The sequence below is a fragment of the Ambystoma mexicanum genome, chromosome 10 (genome assembly GCF_040938575.1).
Source record: "Ambystoma mexicanum isolate Mex_15411 chromosome 10, UKY_AmexF1_1, whole genome shotgun sequence".
Lineage (NCBI taxonomy): Eukaryota > Metazoa > Chordata > Amphibia > Caudata > Ambystomatidae > Ambystoma > Ambystoma mexicanum.
The window spans coordinates 1,571,990,535-1,572,008,077 of record NC_090932.1 but is presented as its reverse complement, the minus strand read 5'-3'; the positions used below and the strand labels follow the sequence as shown (position 1 = coordinate 1,572,008,077).

Sequence of the window (17,543 nt, the reverse complement as noted above, 5' to 3'; positions counted from 1 at the left end):
ACTTCTGAATCAAATTGACTATTCAAATGTTGGCATATTAATGTTATAGCAGTAAATGTATTCTCGGAGATACTGCCGACTCTGTTTGTGTTCGGGCTCTATATACCCTTTGTGAGAAACCAGAGGGTGTTCTCACTAGAAATTCCCTGGGATCCTTTGTTCAGGTGGCCAGGGAAGGGCCATCGCACTTGGATCCCAACCCTGGGGGCGGACTAGTGAGAGACGATCAGCTGGGGGGGTCCTTGGGGACTGTGAAGAACGCAGATATTCCCTTCCTTTCAATACACCCCTACTCGACATCCCCTCTATGTGTGTGGCATATTGTCATCAGAGTCCAGTCCTACCCCAACATTTTCCCTTACAGAAAAGAAGACCAAGACCATCTCTAAATACCAGTGCAGTTTTAACAACCTTACATTCATACCCCCTCTTCTGACAAAAACCTACACCCTCTTTATTCCTCTTCTATAGGACACTACAACTCCCATAATCCTATTCCCCTATTTAAATATCCAAGGACTGAGAGGGACTTAGAGTATGAGGATTTCCAAGGAAAACCCCCCTGGGAAACAGACTATCACACCTCAACAGTAGGCTATCCCACAAATGGAGTCAGGCAAGGTCAGGCAGACCCAACCCTAACCCAACATCTGCAGCCTGTTAAAAACTCCCAGGTGTACAAAGGAGGGCTGGTGAGCAAGAAGAGGCAGTTTCTCTTGGGACACAGGAGGGAGGCTGCAAGGCTGAGTCCGGCAGAGGATCCCTACCTGAAGCCCAAGCACTCGGAGAAAGCAGTGGACCAGACCCAGCACCGGTACAGGGTGGTTGCATGGCTGCGAGCCAGGAGAAGAAGGCAGGACACAGAGGGGAGCCACAGAGCAAAGAGCACAACCCCAGATCATTTTCAGCCCCAGACTGACTAGTGGAGGGATGGTATGGAGCAGAGCAAGAGCTCCCGGCTAGGTCTATTAGGCAGAAAAGGTGGAGGCGGAGTGTGAAGGCTCCCAACCTCTTCCCTCCTAAATTGAACTGTGTGTTCTTCCGCCATAGGTGCCTGGGGGCTACCCGCCACCCTCCCGGGTAAACAACGGAGTTGAGGAGCAAATCCGGCACCAGAGACCCCGGTCTAAGGCAAATATTGATGAGAAGGAATGTCAAGACAACCAGTGAGTTCTCGTTTAAAATGGGTCAGAGCCCGGTTTGTGACATTTCAAGCCATTAACGTAACAAGTGACTGTTGCATTGCGGAACCTGTAGTTCTAGGAAACAGCGACAGAGAAAGAGAAAGAATTTAGTGTATAAAGTGTTGTGAAGTAACGGAATGGTCCGGCATAGATAAAGTAACCTTATCGAAAGTCTCTGACAAATATGAAGCGAGACTCCCAGAGAAAGGGGCGTTGTGATGGAAGGTGTCTTAAAGTGAACTGTTGAAACCAAGACAGACTCGAGCCCGGCTGAGGGAAGCCTGAGTAGAATTAAACTGCTAATGAATGTGTGAACTTGAGAAGCAAAGATACGATACCATTGACAGAGTGGTCCGGCACCGTGAATGTGTCAATCAAAGGTTTCTGTAAGGTATCCCGCCAAGAGAAATGACAGTAAAAGATTGATGTGAAATACAATTGTGTGAAGTGAATCGAAGTGGTTCTGCGACTGTTTAAGCAAAACCCATTGCACATTCGAAAGTCTTTGATTCCGACATCAAGAGGGTCTGAGCCCGAACGAGGTAGACCAATTGTGAACATTGTGGAAAAGGGGTCTAAGACCGAAGGAGGGAGACCAGTTGGGAACTTGTGAATGTGAAAACCCTGACAAAGGAAATAAACTTTTGTTACACCGGGCCCTCTTCAATAAGAGACTGTCCTTGGGAGAAGACTTTGCCGGAAAGCCCTGATGCCTATGATTTGAACTGTTACTCGTGGCCAAGAAGCCAGAGTGTTTGCGAAGCTCACATGTGCCGCCTTGCCCTCTGCTGAAAACATGGGGAATGGAAGCCAACTGCTCAACCGTCCTAATATATTGTTTCTTGAACAGTTTTCTTTTGCATACACCATTGTCCCACACCCTTTTGTATTTAGAAGTAAGGATTGGCAATGGGTTTATTAGTATAGGCCTTTTTATTTTGGCAGACTCCTTTAGGACTGCATTATTATTATTTGATGGTCGTAGCTTGCTCCCATCCTTAGATTTAGGTTTAGATAGGCATTTAACCAACCCATTTAAAGTTCAATAAACACCTTTAAAACTTGCATCTTTGCGTTGTTTGCTTACTTGTGATACCATGGGTTCCTCACACCTTCTTCAGGAAGTTAGTCTTATCTGTCTTCCTAGAAAAATACATTTGATACAGCTAATATAAATTGCTCATGTGGGTGTTTTCACCTCGCTACCCAATTCACTTTCCTCTTACTAACCTTATTTGTTTCTTCAAAATATCTTTCATGTCTTAAAACAAGATGAAGTGCTGAAAATAAATGCAAATGGCATATAAGCTTCAATGAATCTTAATCTTAGTGTCTACCAGTAAAGGATTGTACCTAGAACATGGTGCACAACTCTGACCTACAAATCTATCTGGGTTTCTGGTTAACCACTGAATATGTAAAAATATAAAAATACAATTTGAATCCAAATGTATCTAATAAATATTCATATTAGATATCCTGAAGACCTGTTTTCTTCCAGCCCTCGACCATCCGAGTTGTGCACCCCTCGAAAGTATGGACCATATGTATATCGTATTGTGGCTGGATTAAGGTGGTCCTGGCATGTAAGCATTTATCATGCCTTGCTGAGGATATTAACTGGTTGCAGGAGAAAATGCCTAAATTGAATGCTCTGAGTTGTGAACCTATGATCACCCAGGTTCTCGCCCGATCCTTTAGCCATATGTCTATTTCCAGTCTAGGTGAAGTGTAGAGATGGCAGAAGTGAGATGGGTAGGAAGGGGACAATGAAGCAGTTATTGCAACAGGGTGGAGTAAACTATTTTTATATTCTTCCTATTTCTAGTTCTTTCTTAATATTTTTTTAATTCAATTTTCACGTGTTAATATTATTCTGTTTTAAGCAGCCCTTTTTGAATATTCTTTCCAATCCTTATCACTCTATAGTATTTTCTTTTCTCCACAGTACTTCCTCCCCATTATCTGCTGCCCTCCCTATCCATCTGTGCTTGTTTAGGTTCTGTTCTCGCCATCACAGTAATCTTTTTCCCTTCCTTCATATTCCTTTTCCCCAGCCTCCATTTCCCTGCGTTCTCCACTTTTTCCATTCAGCATATTCCATTATTCCCCATTCCTTCCCATTCCTCGCATTCTTTTGCACTCGTATTCGTTCACTGTCTCCTCAACCCCTCTAGTTCTTCACTGATCTGCTCTTCATATTCCCATAGTTCTCCGAATTCTTTATCTGTATTTTTCTCTTCTCTTGTTCTTTAGGATCACATTACATGAATAGCGTTTTAGAAGACGGGCGTTCACACATTGTTTATTTTTAGAGTTCTTTGCAGGGAACCTGACTTCCTTTTCCTCTTGCAGGTGGATGAGGATGCTGCCCTGGAGCAGGCAATCAAGTTCTGTCAGGCACAGATGGGGGCATCGGCACAAAGACAGGTAGGCACCTAACCATGTCTTTTACTCAGATTAAACAAATTGATGTATGTATATTGCACTGTGCTATAACTATTTGAATATACTCTCATGACAAGAAAAGAGAATTGGCGGTCAAACAGAAGGTGGCCCTGAGCTCAGAGTATGTTTTGAGCTGCCCGGACAGTGCTCTGCATGGGATTTTACACTGGTGAGAAAGACTGACTGAAAATGTTATGTAACTGGGATACCCACTACATGGTTTCCAGGCGCTCTTCTGGGTTCGGTTAGTTGGAGAGCGGTAACATGAGACTGTTCTGCTGTCTCTCTCATGCATGTGCAGACAGGAAGCACCCTGAGCTCTGTGTGCATCTCGGTTTGTGGCTGTATGGTTGGAGAGCATAAAGGCATTTTTATTACAGATGGGAGCCTGTGATCCTAGGGTGCATTCACCAGGGCTGTTGTGGAGGTAAAATGCTTCTCAAAGGTCTTTTGTGAATTTGAAAATGTTAAAAATGTTTACAGGAAAATATAGCAGCGCAATTATATTTGTTTTGTCCGTCATGAAAAGTGAGGGCCAGATGGCTAAAATACTCTTATTTCTCCCCTAATAGCATTACAACATTGCAGTGCATTTAAAAATGTGACACACTTGAGCGTTTTCTTTTGCATAAAATCTTTCAACATTGGGGTTTGGTCTAAGATGGAGAGCCTGCAAACATTATAGAAGTTTGAAAATCCCTGTAAGAACAAACAAAAGAGGTGATGACTGGAAGGTTTAGAATTAATCTTAACCCGTGGCAATGCTCTGTGCAACCCTCCAGACCATTGTTCAGATCACTTCAGCACCAGACTACAAGCAACCCCAGACATGCCTCATTGGGCGTCACCAGCGAGGTGTAGCTCGGCTGTCTAGGCCCAGGAGTCTAGGCACCCACGTCTGGGTATCTAAATGTTTGTTTAATGCATTAGAAAAATCTCCATTACATTAGGCAGCCTATTGGGCTGAATTGTGCAGTATGCCAGCCTGTGGAGATGTTTAAGCAGCCTGGTGACTAGTTCCAACCCATACAGAATCGCACAAAGAATGGTCCAAAATAGTATAGAGTATGACATGTTGTGGTGATAGGCGTATCCGTGTACGCATCATAAAAGCACCCTTTTGAGGGGTAGCCTTGTGTTGGCTAATGCGGTACAGAAGAATGTACAGCTTGGTGTTTAGGGTCTGTGGCATATAACCATCTCCTTGAAGGTACAGTGACATGCAGTACTATTTAGGAAGACTGCTTTTTAGATATATACCTAGACAAAGCACTTAGACACAATCAGTAAGTTTTCTGTACCTGGCAGAGACCGCTTTTTGAATGACACCAGCACACCCAAAGATGAGGTTTATGTTGAGGCTGTGAGCAAGTTTTCAGAGTAAGGTCCCCTATATAGCCTTGTATAATAGCTGAAAATAAGTGTGGTTTTTAAAAGGGGACTCTGTTCTTGCAATCACATTTGCACCGACTGAAGCCATGATCATACTGTCTGTTTTATCCTGTCTTTGACTCTCAACAAACAGTGCTAAATGTTGGACAACAAACCTTGGTCAAGTAGCATTGTCCAAATGAAGATTAAAACTGTTAATGGGGTAGTGGCTACTTAAGCCACCTGCTGTGAGACACAATCACTATGGTTGCTGATTTAGATCAATCATGACGGATTACCTTTTGCCTGTGACACACTATAGAATGGAAACTGCTGCATGTCCTGAGTAGTTGCAAAGACATTTCCAACTGTTTAGGAGAACCAAGTCATCCAACCTTTGGTTCCTTGCATGTGGCGCCAATCATGTATTTCACCTATTAAATGCAGTTATAAAGTCTCTGTGTTCTTTGTAACGTGTTCTGTCGTTTTTCAAAGCAATGTCAACCATTGATAAATACACCAAAGACACTCATAGGTAAGAGAGTGTGGAGGGTCATCCAGCAGGTGTTTCCTACACTCCTAGTACAAAGTTGGAATTTCAGGGGTAGAACTGGAGAATCCACACACTGCACCACTGCCTCCTAAACTGTCAAAGCAACCTTGTCAAAAAAGAAGCAAGTTACTGTGCAATCTTCAGTCAATCTGTCTTTCTCAAGTAATGTGGTAAAGAGGTCATCGAGACAGCAAACCAACTGGTGCCACAGCTATCTGCAAGCTGGTAGTGATAGTGGGAAGAGATAGGGATCTTCGTTTGTTACTCCACAACTTGCAAGTGTGTAACAATAGGGGCGCTGAGATCACAGATGGGTATTTTCATTCATTACTTTCACAGCTGCAAGTGAGTAACCGTGGGGATTAGAGATCAGGTAAAGATTTTCTTTTGACACTGCTGAAGTCTTCGGCAATAGGCAATAGAATCACAGTACCCATAAATAAATACAATGCCCTGCTTCCGCAGCAATTGGTAAAGATATTCTCAGATCAGTTGGTCCTAGAATACATGTAACGGGTGAAAAGACTTTCAGTTCCAAACCTCTCCTTCCCGTTGATTCTCCGTGAATATGCACACAAAATCTTCCATTGCGAACACAAGAGATATGTATTGTGCATGGGAGGGCAGTAGAGTTAGTTTGAGTTATCGGCAGGATGGAATAATTGTATTCCTGCTGCCTTCTAAAATAGAGGAAAATGTTAGATTAAAAACAGATTTACAGTAAAAGAAATACTCAGAAATAGACGTTTCAGCAACCTTTTCCTCCCACAAAGTAAGATCTATTTGGTACATTCACCAAATGTACATAAACAGTAACTAACTGCAAAGATTCAGGGTTTCAACCAGCCTTTCTATCACCATACCGTTCTGGGTCATGTGTCAGGAACCAGAGAGCCAAACAGGATGTGACCATGAACTCAATTGGAAACATTTGCGCCAGTTGTCCTTGTTTATCAAGTTCCCCTCCTTTCTTTCTCAAGAACTCAAGAGGAATAGCATAAGAAACGCTAGAGTATTATTATACGAAACGCTAGATTTCTGAAAGGCAGTGAATTGTCCCCTGGATAAGGAAGTATTGAGCTGCTGTGTGCAGAGGCTGCCACAGAAGGCCTTCAACTCCCAGAAGCAGACTGCCATGTGGCCATGCTGATGCCTCATAATCCATTAAGAGCTTAGCAGAGTACCTAGAACTAGAAAGGGTCTGAGGATGAGAGGGTGGCGAGAACCCTGAAAAGTGCCCAGAGCCTGAGAGGGGTGCTGAAAACATTGAAAAGGCTTTTGGGCCTGAAAGGCGTGCTTAGCACCCTGAAATGTACCTAGAGTCTGAGCGGGGAACTGAGAACCCTGAACGGTGCTTAGAGCCTGGGTGGTGTGCTAAGCACTTTAGGTGCTGACAACTCTGCAGTGTACCTAGAACTCGAAAAGGGGCACTTAGAACCTGCCAATTATCTAAATACTGTAAGAGGAATGGAGAGCACTGAAAAGTGCCTAGAAATCTGAGTGGAGCCAGGAAGACTGAAAATCTAGAACTTGATGTGTTGAAACCCCAAGGGAGATGCAGAAAAGCAGGAAGATAATAATGAGCAACTGTTAAGCAAATCGGTCAAAAAGAATTTATGACGTTCAATAAAAGTGTTATGCATGTGTTCCTGTTAGATGATTAATTTGCGAACTCTTCGCCACAAGTGCATACATCTCTCACTTATATGACTTTCTCTAGTGCCTAGATCTCTCGCACCAATATCTCTACTGCCTACGTTCCTCACCATCAAGAACTCTTATGCCTTCATCCCCCCACTGTTAAAACTCTATGGTCTACATCTCGCAGTCAAGATCTCTGGTGGCTACATTTCTTCCTCTATAAGAACATCTCCAGTGCCTACATCTCTCAACTGGAAGGTGATCTCTAGTGCCTATATCTCTCTCATGCAAGGAGATCTCTAATGTTTGGGCGCTTCGAAACACAATTTACTTGATGTATAAACGCTTTACAAATGCACAATAAATACATTACATCTCTCCCCCTTCAAGATGTTCTGTAGTACCCACATTTCTCTCATGCAATAAGATCTCACATGCCTGCATCCATCACAGTCAAAACCTCCAGTGCAGGGGTCTCCAACCTATGGAACTCGTGATATTTTGGGATACAAATCTCAACCCTGAAAATAGCCATCTAGTGCCTGCATAGCCCACCATCAATATCTCAGATGTCTACATCTCTCACATTTAAGAGGTTCACTCTACTCTAGTGTTTGTATATCTCACCCCAAGAGGTTATCTCCAGCATGTACATTTCACTGGCATTTACTCTGGACACAAAAGTAAACTTCTTGCCAGCAGCATTGCAGGGGGTTATTTTCTCACCTGCAATACAAACGTGAAATGACTCAATCTTCTGAGTCTACTATTAAAATTAACCTGTGCTGAATAAAAGCATGCACTGTGAATTTTTTTCCATATATACTGCACCTCCTCTTCAATGGCAAACAGGCGAGATTTGATGGCAAAGGAGATAATGGACGCACTCAAATGAGAAAAACTAACCAAGCCATTATTAAGGAACATGAACAGTATTGGGTCATGATGGGTGATGTTTGGTTATTGTTGAGTTGTCAAATTGAAAATAATAGGTTTCTTCATGTCTTTAGGTTGTGAATGCTCCTGCCACTTGAATATGATAGTTTGTTGTACCTTAATTCTCTTTGACCTTCAGGATTCCACTGTGCAGTGTCTTTATAACCACACACTGTGACAGTGGTGCAAGATCTGTGTGTTTCCTTATACAAATGAATGTCAGTTTGTTGTTGGTTTTGAGTCTTATTTCCCATTGTACAGTGTTTCTTTGTATGCAGTCTCTTTATTTTGTGCTGAGGATTGTTCCCCAAATGCAGTTTTCTGTACTCTACTCTTCCTTAGTTTGCTGCAATATGAGACTTTCCCAACATATAGCATTTTTATCATTACAGTATGTCCCTAATGACTGTGCGATAGGAGGTTCAATTTCCAAACATTGAGCATCTCACTAGTTACAGTATTGGCCTGTTTGCTGTGGGGTAGGAGATTGTTTCCCAGCATGCATTGCTTCTTTAAACCCAGGTTTTCCCACTATGCCACGGGGTAGGTGACACAATTTCCCAATATGCAGCACTTCAATAAGCTCAGTCCTTCTCCATCCCCTATAGGTTAAGCGGCCCAGTTCAACCAACATGCAGCATATGGTACCTGCCAAGGCATTTTGTCCTGGTTGCCCAGGTGACCCTGCTTAGCTCTACCCCTAGCTCCTCTGTTTTGTCCACCTTGGTCAGCATTGCTTGCACTCCTCTATCTAGTTCTCCCAGTGCTCCACCATCACTCACTTTAGGCTTTCACCAGCTTAAATGTTGATGTTCACTGCCACTATTACACAGCAAGGCAGACTTTAATTTCTTTTTATTGGGCTCTCACAAGTCCCCTCCCCTCCTCTCCTCGGACTTGGTTCTTGGGTGTAGTGAAACCTTGTCTGGTCTTCCCTGTGTCCATAGTGGCTATTGTGCCCTTTTAATCACTACCGATGGACACACGGTCTTACATTGCCTTGGTCATCGTCAGAAGTTTGTTCTCTCATCATTCTGGCAGCTGGACTGGGTAGTCAAATTCGGCGTTAATTGTGATGAATCCGAAGTATTTGTTCCTTCTCCCCATGGGGCAGCCACCTCCTTTGAGGGTAAGGAGGTGAGCCAGCTAAGCAAGACCCTTCCTAGGGGTCTGGGCAAGTGGGCCATCACTGGGAGTGACTCACCTTTAAGGGACCTCACTAGGAGTGACTCCCCTTTAAGGGACAAGGACTCTCATTCCCATAAGGAGCTCCCTTCCATGAAGACAGTTTCTACTTATAGGGGAATTGCGAAACATACTAGTAACACTATATTCCCTATAACTAGCAGTGACATTGTACCCATTTCGTTGGCTTTGGACAATGCAGGAGCGTATTCCCCATACAAGGAGGAACGACATGCCCCTTGCCTGAAACGACGTAGCAATCATTAAAGGACGAAGAACCCAGAGAGAGAGAATCCAGCACAGAGGTGAGCCTCTGGCAACACGACTTCCAGGTGGGGCAGAGTCTTGCAGTACCGCATCGCCAGCACAGGGTGTAGAGAAAGAAGGACGCCGGAGGACCAGCAATGTGTATAGTGGACAATTCACTGCAGAGACGGAGGCAGAAAAGCAGTCTCCACTGGTGGTGTGACCATGCAGAGGCTGTGGTGGGCTGGGAGCCCTCTAATGAACGCCAACACCAGAATCATGTCAAGGAACGAAGCCTCGAGTCTGTGCTGAGACAGGACTATTTGGAGCCGTACCCACATGGAAAAGTGAACCAGAGGTTAATGGAGGAGCCATCGGAGTGGCCCTCGCAAACTGAAGAGAAAAGTAGACACAGGAGAGTTGTCTCGTGGAGGTGCCAAGCCCAGGAAGAAGATCCGACGCAGATATAGATATTGGGGTTGCTCGGAGATGGGAAAGAAGAATGGAACAAAGAGAAGAAAAATATAAGTATGGTTATGGGAACCCAAGAAACCTGAAGTGAACAGTATTGGATTTAAAGCAGCAACAGTGTCTGAGGGACCCTTGAAGTAAAAAGTGGGAACAAACCACAAGGGTTCAAATATATGAAAGCAAGTATACAGAGAACGATACAATTGGACAGAAAAGGGAGACTAGAAGAATCCCTCAAATAAACAGAACTTTTTAAACCATTATCAAGGAGTGAGGAGTTTGTGGGGGTGAATTAGGGAACTTGGTCGTGAGACAACAGATGAAGACATTTTCACATGCAAGCGATAACATTTGTGATTTATTTTTTTATTTAAAACTTTTTTCTTTCATGGAACTGAACAACATTTTGGAGATCAAAGTCTGTGACCTTGGCCAGGCAAGGCCCATCCACCAGTAGCAGACAGAAGCCTCTGGTTATGTAGGTTGTTTTCAATAGTGGTAGGGCTAGATAGAAAGTAGGTTTCGACGGAGGACAATTTTTGATTTCTTTAGATGACAGACAAGCACCCTTTATTTTAGTTTCATAGGTAGGGAATCCCCCTGTAGCGATAGGGATAGTGAGGGCTTTCTTTATCATTTAAAAATGAACACCCTTGAAATGTCCTCTTTTGGCCTGCCTCCTTCTTCTGGTTCGCCACACAGTTCACCAAAGCTATACCTTGCGTCCACAGCTTGGCAGGAATGTGTTGTGCTCCACAGGCCAGGAGCACCATTTCAGGAGCTCTGCAAGCATTTTGACCAATAAGGCAGTTCAATGACTTGACAACACAATCGGAGAACTAGAAACAAGTGTCTCATCTGCATCTTTTGGTGGATCTTCTTCGGTTTGATGTGTTACTTCCAACGACCCAATCCAAAATCGCTTCTGGCTCTGCCACAGATACCATATGGTATGTTTCGGCATAGAACTTCCAAACATCTCCTTCCCGCTGTCACGTCATCAAGGTCTACTTCATTTCCTTCTGAGCTCTCATCACGGCAATTCTTCCACCGATCTGGTCAGTCCTTTACTGTCTTTCCCTTATGCTGGTTTTATTAGTCACTTCTATGATGCCAGTGTCACCCTATTATGTTATGTACTGTTAATGTGATTTATGATGCGCACCGCTGACGTTTTCATGGCGCTCTGGCAAATCTGAAAAGGAATACTGGGAGGATTTGTTAGTGGGACAATAGGGAGAGCGCAAGAGTGATTTTGCTGTTTGGAAAAACTGGTCAGTGTGTGTTTGGTTTGCTTCTAGGTGTTATATGTTGGTGGGTGTTCTGGTGTTTGAGTCTGTATAGGTTGTTAAGGGTTGGAATTTTAGCGTTCTGTGACCGAAAGTTCTTGGCGGTGTGCATTTTGCTGTATGATTTTAGAGTTAGTGTTGTGGTAGTCACGTGTAGGTGTTTTTGCACAAATATGAGATTTTTGTTAGGGTTAATCATAGGAAGGACCGAGCCTTATGCCGATGTTGCGTACATTGGTGCAGACTGAAATTTCTTGTGCAGTGGTTAGTGATATTACGTTTGTTTTCTTTCGCTGGGCCAGCTCAGTTTAGTTGTCTTGATCCAGGAGGCCAAAGGCTACCCCTTGATTATTGGTGTACCTCTTTGTGTTGATGTTGCGTGTTTGTCTTGGACGGTGGATTACTTTTTAGATTGACAAATCAAAGAGCCTGGTTTTAGTGATTTTCTGATGGTCAGATGTTCTTCTGTTTTGCATATTTCCTTGGGGAAGTGAGTTCCAGAGTTGTGTTGAGTTGTGTGAAAATGCTGATCCACCATAATTCATTTTCGTATATTGTTTGGGTTCAGGGTGTACGTCATTGCTGATTTCTTGGTTCATTTCGGTCTATAGGTGGAGATTCTATCTTGCAGGAATTTGCAGATAGTTTCTGCTCCCTGCACTATGGATTACTCTGTGCATTAAGTGTTTTTGATGTAACGCCCTTTTTTGACTGGTAGCCACTGTAGGGATTGTAGTGCTGGTGTGATGATGTGCTCTCTGTTAGTGAGTCTGAGGAGTAAACCTGTTATTGGGTTCTAAATCTGTTTTAGTTTTTTGGTAAGATAGTATTTCCATTTATGGGTAACCTTCCCTCTAGTTGTGAACCCCGCAACCTTTTGCTGTTGTTTGACCATCCTAGCCTGACCTTTGCCAGTGGAGACCAGCCTTCTGCTGCACTCCACTGGGCTTTTGCTCATTTTGTTATGGGAAAACTGACATACCCTTAAGACTGTCAGTACTGGGAGACTGTGTTTCCCTTAGTCTTTCACTTTGTTGCTATTCTTTAGTAACATTTTATCAGGGCAACAAATTACCTTACAGTACAGTGCGCAGCGGCCCTTTTTTTACATTTAAGGCCCTAGACACGCTCAAAGGATTTTTGGGTGAATGTACAAGTGTGCCCTGGACAGAGCTGGTGGCAGCTGCTACTTTTTATGTATTGTCAATTCTTTCCAATTGTCCATACCGCATTTACCGCAGTTGGCACAGGATAGTGGCCAGTGCCTAAAATGGCCATGCCACAAGGTCCTTTGTTCTGTACTTTGGCCATATTGTCCATTTGCCTTCCCCAGGTCGAGCAGACCCGGGAAATTCCTTATTTGGTCATGCAAACCGAAGCTTTCGCAGGCTTCTGCATGCCCTGTATGTGTGCCTCCAGGATGTGGGCTGGAGCTGTCTAGTTCCAATACACATCCTGGGTGCCAGGATGTTTGGTGTGCTGGGATGACTGGGATGACCCTGGTCCATAATTGGTCCACGTCTGGGATGGCTGTATGTGAGCAGACCTCTTATTGGTTTCTCTTCGTTTTGGCGCAAAGCAGATTTTGGAAAAGAGAAGGTATCTTACACCAATTCCAGGTCGAACCTCTGATTTCACACCAAACTTAGTAAAGGAGCCAAGTATCCCTAAATGAAGAAGCAGCTCTGTGGAACCGCTGGTGACCCGCTGGAAGGTTTGGCACCCTGACCCTGCTGTCGTCCCATCAGACCCCGTTTCTGATCGAACCTGGAAGGCCTGCAAAGGTGCTTCGACCCATTGGAATAGTGGGACCAACAATCCTTGGCACCTCCGGCTTAACCTGTAAGGGAGCCTTTTTGAAAGCGTTCCTGGACAGCCCAGTGAACTGACCAGCTCATACGGGACCTGTGCACTGGAACTGCTGCTGTCTCGAGTTTCGACTTGAGCCTTTGGAGACCGTGTAAGCTCTGGATATAAGGCACTCTCCCGCCGAGTTTGGTACACCTAGCATTCCTAGTTCCGGAGTTAGGAGAGTATGCCTGAACATTGTCACTCTGGCGCCCAGCTCTGGTGACAATCTTTGTGGGTGCCTTGCTGCTGTGGCCCCCTGTGCACTCAGACTCGCTGCATTTGAACTGGCCTGATCCCTCCACCAGGACCAGAGAAATCGCCACTGTCTCGCCACAGAATAATTCCTGGAACGTAGCCCCTGAAAGTCACAGAGCTGCTCAAGTGCAGGATTTGAACCTGCGAAAGTTCTTGACTGGACTGGTGAAGTTTGGTCTGCAGTGCGCCGAGGGTCGGTAAGTACTTGCTATCACAAATCAGGTAACAATGTAAAAGGTACTCACTCCGAAAGCCCGCCAGAATCAGTAACAAAGACTTCACTCCAGATCTTCTCTGCTTTTTCCCCCTCAAATAAGTCCTTCCAAATGATACACCCCACTGCCCATAATTATGTAAGGGACAGATGGGTAGATCACTTGGAAGGCGAGTATGTAGTAAACACCCGAAAGACAACAGGCTGAAACAACAAAAGGAATGGAATCGGAACATACCCCTATATCAGCAGGTAAGAACAAGGAATACAAGGTTCTAACTAACCTGAATGACCTGAATGACCAGATCTGCCAGCCTTAGAGGTGAAGCGAGGAAATCCCCGTCTAGTGGATGGCCCCTGTAAGGAAAAGAAAACCAATTCTAAGAGACCGGACAACGATATTACCAAACCTTCCCCACCTACCCAGAACGACAATAGGGAGCAGTGCTTACCATGAATACAATAGGAGAATAGCCAGAACAAATGCGTGTCGAGATGGAGGGATGTTGAGGAGTCCAGCTAAACGTGCACACGGAAGGAGGGAATGTTAGTATGGGAATTAACCCTGGTGGAACGAGGGTCGCGCTAGTGCCGAGAACTCTGGATAGAGGGGACAGAAGACGAGGGTAAGGCGAGTCCAGGAGGTGAGTAGGCGTCAAGGGGGTTGGGATACCAATTGCAGGCTAGGTCAGCAATCCTATTCAACCAAGAAGAGAAATCCAGTAAACGGTCAGAGGTCAGTAACCATGCGGGTAGGGACAAGGTCAGAATCAGAGGGCAGATAGGAATACCAAATAAACGTGCCGTGGTCTGTAGCAGTGCGGGCAGAGACAAATGCAAAATCAGAGATGAAAAGGAATACCAGTAAACGTGCCAGGGTCGGTAACGGGGCAGGCAAAGAATGGAGTTGAAGCAGAAAGAGTACCTAGTCCAGGAGCGGAATGCTGGGTCTGCAACGAGTGATCCAAAGTTACAATAACAGACGGAAGGCGTGACAAGTAGTAACAACGCAAAGCTTCACAAGGTCCACGAATGAAGATCAGAAGTAGCGCCGTAGTATCTGCTTCCGGTTTGTATGCTCTGGGATAACGCTGTTCCTTAGATACGATATAAACGTAGACGCTGAAGCGGCTGTCTCGCAGTGGCATCACTGCATGTTGTAGCGGAGCGCTGAGCTCCTCCAAGTTTGCCTAAGGCCCAGCGTGAGCATGGCAACTGCCAAGCAGCCTTTCAGGAACCAAAAGGAGGAAGAGTGCAGAGTCTTGATCACGTCTTTATTGGTTCAAACAAGACTAATCGGTGGAACGAGGGCGTGAAGGCGGAGTTACCTTGGGGACCGTGATACTTGCATCCCTTACCGGTGGCCCCTGGTGCATCCATAGACAGTTACGCATGAGTGTCCCCTGAGGGCCACTCTTATTTATCGAGGTTGCTATTCCCAATTCTTGGTTCCTGTTCTGCCCTCTTGGGGAGACCCTCCTTGAATAGGTGGAACTTATTGTTCACTGCCTCACCCACCTTCCTGAGTTGCTACAGCCCCTTGAAGAGACCCACTTAACCGCACAGCCGTGTGCACCAGCACCAAATGTACTTTTGAGCTCAAGGCTCCACTCATCTTAAGGACTGGACTGCCTCTTAGCTAGAGTTTGAATTGTGAAGGACTGCCTAAAAGATATTTGCACTGTGTGGCCCCTTTCTTTTCAGGTTGTGCATCTTTACTTGTGAATATCCCTTTAGGCAATTGGTTACTGGATATATGTTTCATAGATAGTGTTGTGTTGGTTTTGTTAATACTGCTGCATATTTACTTGTGCTTGACTTAAAAGGCATTTAATAAATGTATATGTATTTTTACATTTGTAGTGTTGTTTGTAGTGTTGTTTACTGTGTGTGATCATTGTGGGCTTTCAATTACCCTCACCCCTCCTGACACCTAGTCTTGACCGCCGCCAATGCTACCTTGATTGGTATGGCTTGTCTAGAAGGTTACCCTGTTCCAAGAAACTAAGCTGGCCTTCTGAACCTCTGCCCATCAGATCAGAGTTCAGAAATCCATCTGTTCAGTCAGCATTCCAAGGGAGATGCTGTTGGCGTAGTCTGTTCTTGACATGACTAGGGAGATGGTGGCCTGTGCCTGTGTGGGAAAATGCAAATTGGTACTATACATTTAAGTGTGCCTAGATGGAATTAGCATTTTCTCACTACTTCAGTGACTTGGGGTTCTAGTATTAGATTGTTGTCCATTAATGTTCTGAGATTTGTTCACTTCTTTGGAAGCGTCTGTTCTGTTTCCTATTTCGATAGGCATTGGTGTCCGTTTATTTGTGTGAGCCAGTTGGTAAGGGTTTTGTCTTTCTAATGGATTATTTCCTCCCATGGGTTTCTCATTTTTTATATCTCCCAGCGCAGTTGATCTTCGGAAACCTTTTGCTGTCCAGTTCCAGACTTGATGTCAGGAACATTATATAAACAGGCACTGTGACCTCAGTTCGTTTTTTTCTGCACACTCTGCTCGTTTGGGACACCGCTCTTTGCTTTTTCTTCGATATGCCAAGTCTGAAAAAGTCGTTGGGGTTCAATACCTGCATTGACTGCGGTTGTTACGTTCCTGTTTCCCATCCTCACCGCATTTGTCTTTACTGCTTCGGTGAGGGGCACAACATGAAGGAGTGGATATTGTGCCAGTTGATGAACCCTGAGGCACTTCGGCAACATGAGGCAAGGTTTTTCACCTTCCCCCACAGAGAGAAGGGTAGTAAGTGTACCCATTCAAGGTCGCCCTGCGCGGATTGCCGCACCAAAGCACTGCCCTGGTCCGCATGGAGAAAAAGAAGATGAAAAACTGCAGGAGTTCCCAGTCTCCAGGCGATTCTTCCAAGCACTGTTATGCTTTCTCATCGAAGAAGCAATGCCACCACTCCAGGGATTCCCCCTGAGGATCCAGCTCTGCAGGTTTGTTTGTTTGTTTGTTTGTTTTATTCCTAATGCGCTCCAGACCCATAGGTAGAAGGGCGCAGCAGGTAGGATAATGCAAAGCTTACATCTTTGCAGATTATATAGGATACAGTAAAAGTTATACATATTATACAAGGTACAGTAATGGATATTATAGATATTATACAAGTTATACATGTTATACAAGATACAGTAATAGTATACAAATGTGCAGGACCATCCTCGTGCAGGTCGATGAGTTACATAGAAGATGGTACGCATAACATATCGTGAGACAGAGGAGAGGGACCAGTGTCAGGTCTGGGAATACTATAAAGCTATATCTAGTGGTCGTTGGAGATAAGATTTTGGATAGCATTCCTTCTGAATAGTGGGTACGGCTGATCTGCTCTTAGATTGTTGGGTAATAGATTCCAGGTTTTAGCCGCCTTCACAGGGAAACTATTCCCACCGACCGTGGTTAGTTTAAATCTAGGTACTACCAAGCAGTTAGTGTTGGTAGCTCTAGTAGGTCTGAGGGAGGTTTTTTTTTGTATTTTGTTCGTGAGGTAGCTTGGGGCGGCGTTGTTAAGAGCTTTATGTGTCAAGGAGATCATTTTTAATTGAATTTTGTGGTTTGTAGATAGCCATTTGTGTTGATGTCTAATGGTGGAAATGTGTGCTCTTTTATTTATGCCAAGCGCTGCTCGCAAAGCATTGTTTTGGAGCGTTTGAAGTTTCTGGATGGTAGATTTGTTGGCGCCACTGTAAAGGGCATTACAGTAGTCGATCCTGGAGAGGATAAGTGCTCTAGCCAAGATCATGCAACTGTCATTAGAGAGGAAAGGCTTGCCTGCTCTTATCAGTTTGCAGGTGTAGGCGGTGGAGGAGGCAAGGGAATTTAGTTGTTTGTCGAATGATAGTGTGGAATCCTAGTAGAAACCAAGGGATTTTACTTCCTTGGA

At 44.6% G+C, this 17,543-nt stretch overlaps 1 protein-coding gene across 6 annotated transcripts in view; it reads left to right on the top strand.

Annotated features, from left to right (window-relative positions):
* Positions 1–17,543, top strand: part of CABIN1 (calcineurin binding protein 1) — a 1,968,820-nt gene that overhangs the window by 1,720,028 nt on the left and 231,249 nt on the right. For all 6 annotated transcript variants that reach the window (XM_069619890.1, XM_069619888.1, XM_069619891.1 and 3 more), the window contains one exon: positions 3,540–3,614. In XM_069619890.1, the coding sequence (XP_069475991.1) occupies positions 3,540–3,614 (75 nt within the window). The remainder of the gene's footprint in view (positions 1–3,539; positions 3,615–17,543) is intronic.